General features: G+C 43.4%; 1 protein-coding gene across 1 annotated transcript; it reads left to right on the top strand.

Moving 5' to 3' along the window:
- Positions 1–332: 332 nt before the first annotated feature.
- On the top strand, positions 333–5,203 carry NEUROD1 (neuronal differentiation 1). Its single transcript, XM_069225456.1, has 2 exons — positions 333–534; positions 2,160–5,203. Exon 2 carries the CDS (start codon positions 2,169–2,171, stop codon positions 3,240–3,242), a length of 1,074 nt encoding a protein of 357 aa, XP_069081557.1. The 5' UTR covers positions 333–534; positions 2,160–2,168; the 3' UTR covers positions 3,243–5,203.
- Positions 5,204–6,113: the final 910 nt, after the last annotated feature.

Raw genomic sequence — 6,113 nt, 5'->3', positions numbered from 1 at the left:
GGTAGTGATTTGGAAAAAGTGAGCTTTCCTTCTTGTATTTGCACGAGACGGGGAGAAGTTATAAATGTCAAGGATGCTGTTGATTCCAGATGCAATAATTTTCATTATAGGCTGGACAATCTTTAAAACGTGGCCAGTACCCAGAATTTTAATTCGGGTACCACACGCATGCTGCATTGGGTTAATGCCGCAGGCGGCGGGTGCCTTACACAGGTCGCGCTTTCTGTCACTGATGACAGATGGTCACTTTCTTCCGCCTACAAAGGACGGTGGCCCGGCGCGAGCTGCACGCAGATTGCCAGGTCACGTGGCAGCGGGCTGGAGGTGAAGCATATGGCGCGTGCCGAGGGAGGCTGGGCGGCGCTCTGGTGGGAGAGCAGGGAGGGACGGAGCGATCTCTGGTCTCTCATAAAACCTAAGCATCCTTTAGACATTTTTCCAGAGCTGGGAACAGTATCTCAGAGCAGCCTAAGCTGGGCTAACTTCACCGCCAGGGGCATGAAACTGCAGTAGCAAAGACCATTCCAGAAACAGGTAAAGGCAACCCCTGAGCAACTCCATCATTTGAGAGTACACTGTAGCGAGGGCACGAGACCACTTCCTCATTTACGCTCTTCCTACTCCAACCCCGATGTTGTTTTATGTCCCACGTCTGTCCCGATGCCATCGAGCAGCCCTGCGGAGTTAAAAGAAAAATGCTTTTGACACAGGAATTGAAAGTTATTTCTCTCTTTTTTCAGTGAGGTTGACGGAGACGTTAGATTTAAGCTCTATTTATTTGAATGCGTGCCTTTGACCTACGGATAAGAAATCACATGCTTTCTCAAATTATGTTAATCTAAAAAAAAAAATTATAGCTAGTTTGTTGAGTAGATTTGACATGGTATAAACTGGTTTTGTAGAAATGTAGAATTCATATCTTATCCATGTTGTATTATAGTGCCACGGTGTGTGGTGCTTAGGTATCTTTGGATAGTGTATGTAGATGTAAAATGGGAGTGCGTCATTAAGTCGAACGACAGTTGCACCTTTGCCACACAAAGTATTACTGGTCAGGCTCTATGAAATCTGAGCACCGATAGTTAAAGCCGCGCAGAGAGACACAATCTCAGTGCACAAAAGTATCAGTGTGTATTTAAAAGCAAGTCCTGCTATTACACTTATTTGTGCCTTAATGTATGCGGGAGATGAAAAATAGCAAAACACTCATTTTTTGGAAGGAATTATAGTTTTAGAGTTGTTTGCAACCTACAAGTTGTAGGTAAATTCCCGGGTGTTTTAGCCAGTGTCCCCATATCAAAAAGAGTAAAATGGCTAATGCTAAGCTGGGTAAAACCCTTACCTGGTGTTAAAAAGTTAAGAAAAATACACTTTGTTATGCAAGCTTTTGTCATTGATTGGTGGCATTGATAAAAAGCAAAGCTTGTCAAAGCTGTGTCCTCGGTGGGGTGTGTATGGTCTGTGTTCAATTACTGAGTGATGAGTCTCAGTGACATTCATGTCCCACTGTCTTCTCGTCTCGTCTTCTTCCTGCCTCTCTTCCCACACTAGCTCCTTCTTCATGCTTCCCTGTCCCCTGACTTTGTCTACGTTACCCTCTCCGTGTGTCCCCCGTCTTCTTCCCTTAGTCCGTGCACGCGTGCCATTGTCCAAGTGCCCATGCTAGTTCTCTTTGCCCCACATCTCCAAATCTCACTGTCCGTGGCTCTTTGCCACTATTGTCACTATCTGTGCTTCCCTGTCCGTGTTCGTGCCACCCTAGTAAGTTGTCTGTGTTTCCCGAATTGTCCCTTTCACCTGTATAAATAGTTTTAAAAGGTTATGTATGTATATTCTTTGAGGTGTATATTCTGGATCATAGATAGAATGCTACTTTTTTCTAATTTTGTCCATGTTTTTTGCGAGTTACTCCTTTAGACTAATGCGTGTGTCTCATAGTTTAAATTACACGTACCTTGTACCTGCTGTTATGTTTTGTAATGCTTACCCTTGGTGTTTTTGCCTCAATGACACATCAGACCTTGGTGGATGCATATGGGTTTCAGAGCTGTGCAAAAATATTAAGTACATAAATATACAAGTACATAAATTAATGGATTTTCTTCTTTTAATACTCTCTATCACTACTCAATCCCCTTTCATATTTCATTTCATTAAAGGTTCCCAGGATGACTAAATCTCGCGGAGAAGACGCGCTCTCAGAGGCAGAGGCACCGGGCTCCAGAGCCTGGATCATAGACCCCCTGTGCCACCAGGACGCAAAGGGCCTCAGTCCTGATGCCGTTCCCAGGGAGGAGGAGGAGGAGGATAGGGACTCTCTCAAGCACCAAGATGGAGAGGATGAGGATGAAGATTTAGACTGTGAGGAGGATGAGGAACTGGAAGAGGATGAAGAAGACAGCCCAGAGAATGAGCAGAGGCCTAGGCGGCGCGGCCCCAAGAGGAAGAAGATGACACGAGCACGGCTGGAGCGCTTCCGTCTCCGGCGTATGAAGGCCAATGCGCGAGAGCGGAACCGCATGCATGGGCTGAATGCAGCTTTAGATGCCCTGCGTAGAGTGGTGCCCTGCTATTCCAAGAGTCAGAAGCTTTCCAAGATTGAGACATTACGCCTGGCCAGAAACTACATCTGGGCACTTTCTGAGACCCTCAGTTCAGGAAAGAGCCCTGACTTGGTGTCCTTTGTGCAAACCCTCTGCCGGGGCCTGTCTCAGCCCACCACTAACCTGGTGGCCGGCTGCCTGCAGCTAAACCCTAGGACATTTCTGCCTGAGCAAAGCCCTGACCCACCACCGCATCTACAGCCGTCCAGTGCTTCCTTCCCACTACAACCTTACCCTTACCAGTCCCCGGGCCTGCCCAGCCCACCCTATGGGAACGCTGACAGCTCTCACCTCTTCCAGCTAAAGCCACAAGCCTACAGCGCCGCTCTGGAGCAACTTTTTGAGGGGGCACTCACCGACTGCACTAGCCCTTCTTCTTTCGACGGCCCCCCTAGCCCTCCCCTGAGCATCAATGGGAATTTCGCCTTTAAACATGACCCATCCACTGATTTTGAGAAAACCTATGCCTTCACCATGCATTATCCTGTCACTAGCTCTACTGGAACTGATGGCCATGGACTGGTGTATTCTGGTGCAGGACCCCGTTGTGATATTCCCATTGACAACAGCACCTTGACCTATGATGGTCAATCCCACCAGGAACGAGGCATGGGGACCCAGCTCATCTTTCATGATTAAATTAGCAGAAAACCAGGGTAACAACAGCATTCACAGTGATTGCTGTGCTACCATTTCTATCTGGGGTACACCCCGGTCTGCAAGGGAAGCCTGTTCTCCTTTTCTGCCTCCAGAAGAATCACAAGTAGATGAGTGTATTTCATCTGACTGATTTTTTTATTCAGGCTGTTTCTAGCTGTAAAGTTATGGCACAATTTCAGTGGTGTACCTGTAGCCCTGGTGGAAATTGAAGTTGATCGGTTACAAACCATTTCTAATGCATCCAGTTGTTGACTTGCATTTTTCTGGGCATATATTGAGCTACTATGAAGCAAATTCCCCTTATTTCGAGATGCTTTGTACAACGCTTTCTTGGTGTCTAATACTATTCTGTTGGTACAGTTCTTGGACTAGTAGATCCCCCTTGTTTTTTCTGCGTGAATATATACCCAGTTTACCTATTTATTTATGCATTTTGTGTAGTGCCTACATGTAACTGTACCCTTAGCATAGCTAAAATTATAATTTTTCCTGGTGCAGCATCAATTTCGCTGAAAGTTGTGAGATGGTTGACTACCACAGTGATATTGCACATGGAAACCCAAGGCTGTAGCAGAATCAATAGGCATGTATTGAAGTCCGGATCATAATAAAAACGCAAAAGGGGTGCTAATGGTGGGCTGCCAGCTGGGATATTGTTACTCACGGAGAGGGCAATGGACTAATTTTGTGGCGTCAGGTGAGGAAGGGCTCTTTTTTAAAAGAATCATTTTTAGGTTCCTTGTGATGGATTAGCTATTTTTGATCATCAGCTGGGTATGTAGAAAGCTCCAATGGAGATTGCCTTGCACCCCAATGCATTTGCACCTATGTTTATTTTGGTATAATTTGGGTAGGTCTGATTTTACTAGACGAGAGAAATCAATGTAAATTAGGGTATCAGTTCCTGTAACTACTACAGGACTTTCCCACCATATGCTTTGTACTTGATGCATTTGATCATAAATGCAAATTTTGCTCCACTTGAAGCCATTGTAGCATCTTCACTTCAACACTGTGTGACCTTTTTTCAAATTGTTCAAGCTCAATATTATGACTTGCATTTGGATTTTTTGCAAAGTTTTAGTTTTTTATTTTGGGGGTATCAATGTAGATGCTATTGTAGCAACCTTGTCTAGATAACACTAGAGCTTTCATGACTGGTTGCTTTATGCGATGGAAAGTCTCTCAAGTCTCATCATCAAATGGAAGGTTGTGTATCAGTCATCAGACAGAATGTTTGGAGTGAAGGTGAGATCAGAATTGAGCAGGACTCCAATATGTTTTCTCACAAATATCTCCTAGAAACTCGAAGGGTGTCCCCTTCATTGGTGTTATCAGCTTAGGCATGTTACACCTTATATGTCCTTCATCCTGCAACCACCTGCTTGTAACTGGATCTACTACAAATCATTTGCAACTAGTAAGCTTGGCTTTCTGCCAGGGCTGAGTATCTTTTATCTTTGAACCCTCGTAGAAGTACTGTGTAAGCAATATGTAGAATCTATGCAATTTTTTATATGGTCGCCGGCCAATAAATTTGATAATTTATATTTTTCCAGGCAGAGTGTTAGTACTCATTTCCTATTCCATGCCTCATGGCTTTGTACTGAGTATTTATAGAATTCTAACATGATTTTATACTGTGAATTTCCTATTGGAAGCCATGCAGAAATAAAACTGTTTTAAGTGTATTTTAGCAGCATTAATTTACCTACAAGGAGAATACATGGATAGTTGCTATGTTGCCTTGGTACCTTCTTATGGGGATGACTACCAAAACAAAATAAAATCGCTACTTTTATGTGTAAAAATAGCTGTGCCTTTGCGTGTTTTACATTTGCAATTTCTCTCACCCCGACCCATCAAAATGGAAGCCATGTTGACACAAGTATGTGTTCAAATTAAGTTATAAACAAGACTGTTTCTCTTTCATTCCACACTCGTGCACTAGCCGGTATAGACTACATAGGCCAGCAGCATCGTCACTATATTGGGCGTATTTTTATCTATGTAACATTTATTTATAGAGCGAAAGGGGTAAAGACTTGGTGGTTAAATTACATTACAAAAGAAAAAACAAATGATGGCATTGCTTGGATCGATGCGGTCGTCGACGACGCAGTATTAAAAAGAGTCATGCCGTGTTAGCGGATGTAATAATCTCCGGTGTCATGGGTGTCGATGCAGTGTCATACAACTGAACATACACTGATAGCATAATTTTAGCCTTTTGTATGAAGTGGTGGCCAGATAATCCAGGGCAGTAAGCGCCAGTCCCGTGTTTGGATCGCAAAAGGGCAAATCCAGACTTTCACCGTTCCGAGAGCAACACATGTAAGTACCACCGACTTGGGTAGCGCTGTGCAGAAAGTGGAAGAAAACACGTTATACATAATATAATGAATATTTTAACCACCGCGACAGGTGTTCTCTTTCATTGCAGGCTTGCCATCCGCGTACCTTGATTTTCTAGTGTGCCATCTGAATTTACATCGTTTTCAAATATATAAATTGCAGTATTTCGCCAGTAAAGGACGTCAATTGGAAAGCCAGATGAACTGCTAGAAAATGAATTAGTGCAGCATGTAACACTAGGCCCGTGTGTTGGGTGGATGAAGTATTTGTTCTCGTAAACAAGTGAATAAATAAATTTGAGCGGAAATTCGCCAGAATGGAGTTGAACAGCATTGGGTGAAGGTTTACATATGTACATCAATTTTATTTTTAAATTTTAGCATGAAATAATTTCTGGGGTTTACTGGTGAAATCAGAGAACAAGTGACCGGTCTTATTTTATTACACAAATTTAGGGGGGCAAATATGAAAGCTTCTAAATTAATGCAAACTAAA

Source organism: Pleurodeles waltl, chromosome 3_1 (genome assembly GCF_031143425.1).
Source record: "Pleurodeles waltl isolate 20211129_DDA chromosome 3_1, aPleWal1.hap1.20221129, whole genome shotgun sequence".
Lineage (NCBI taxonomy): Eukaryota > Metazoa > Chordata > Amphibia > Caudata > Salamandridae > Pleurodeles > Pleurodeles waltl.
This window is presented reverse-complemented; position numbering and strand designations above follow the sequence as displayed.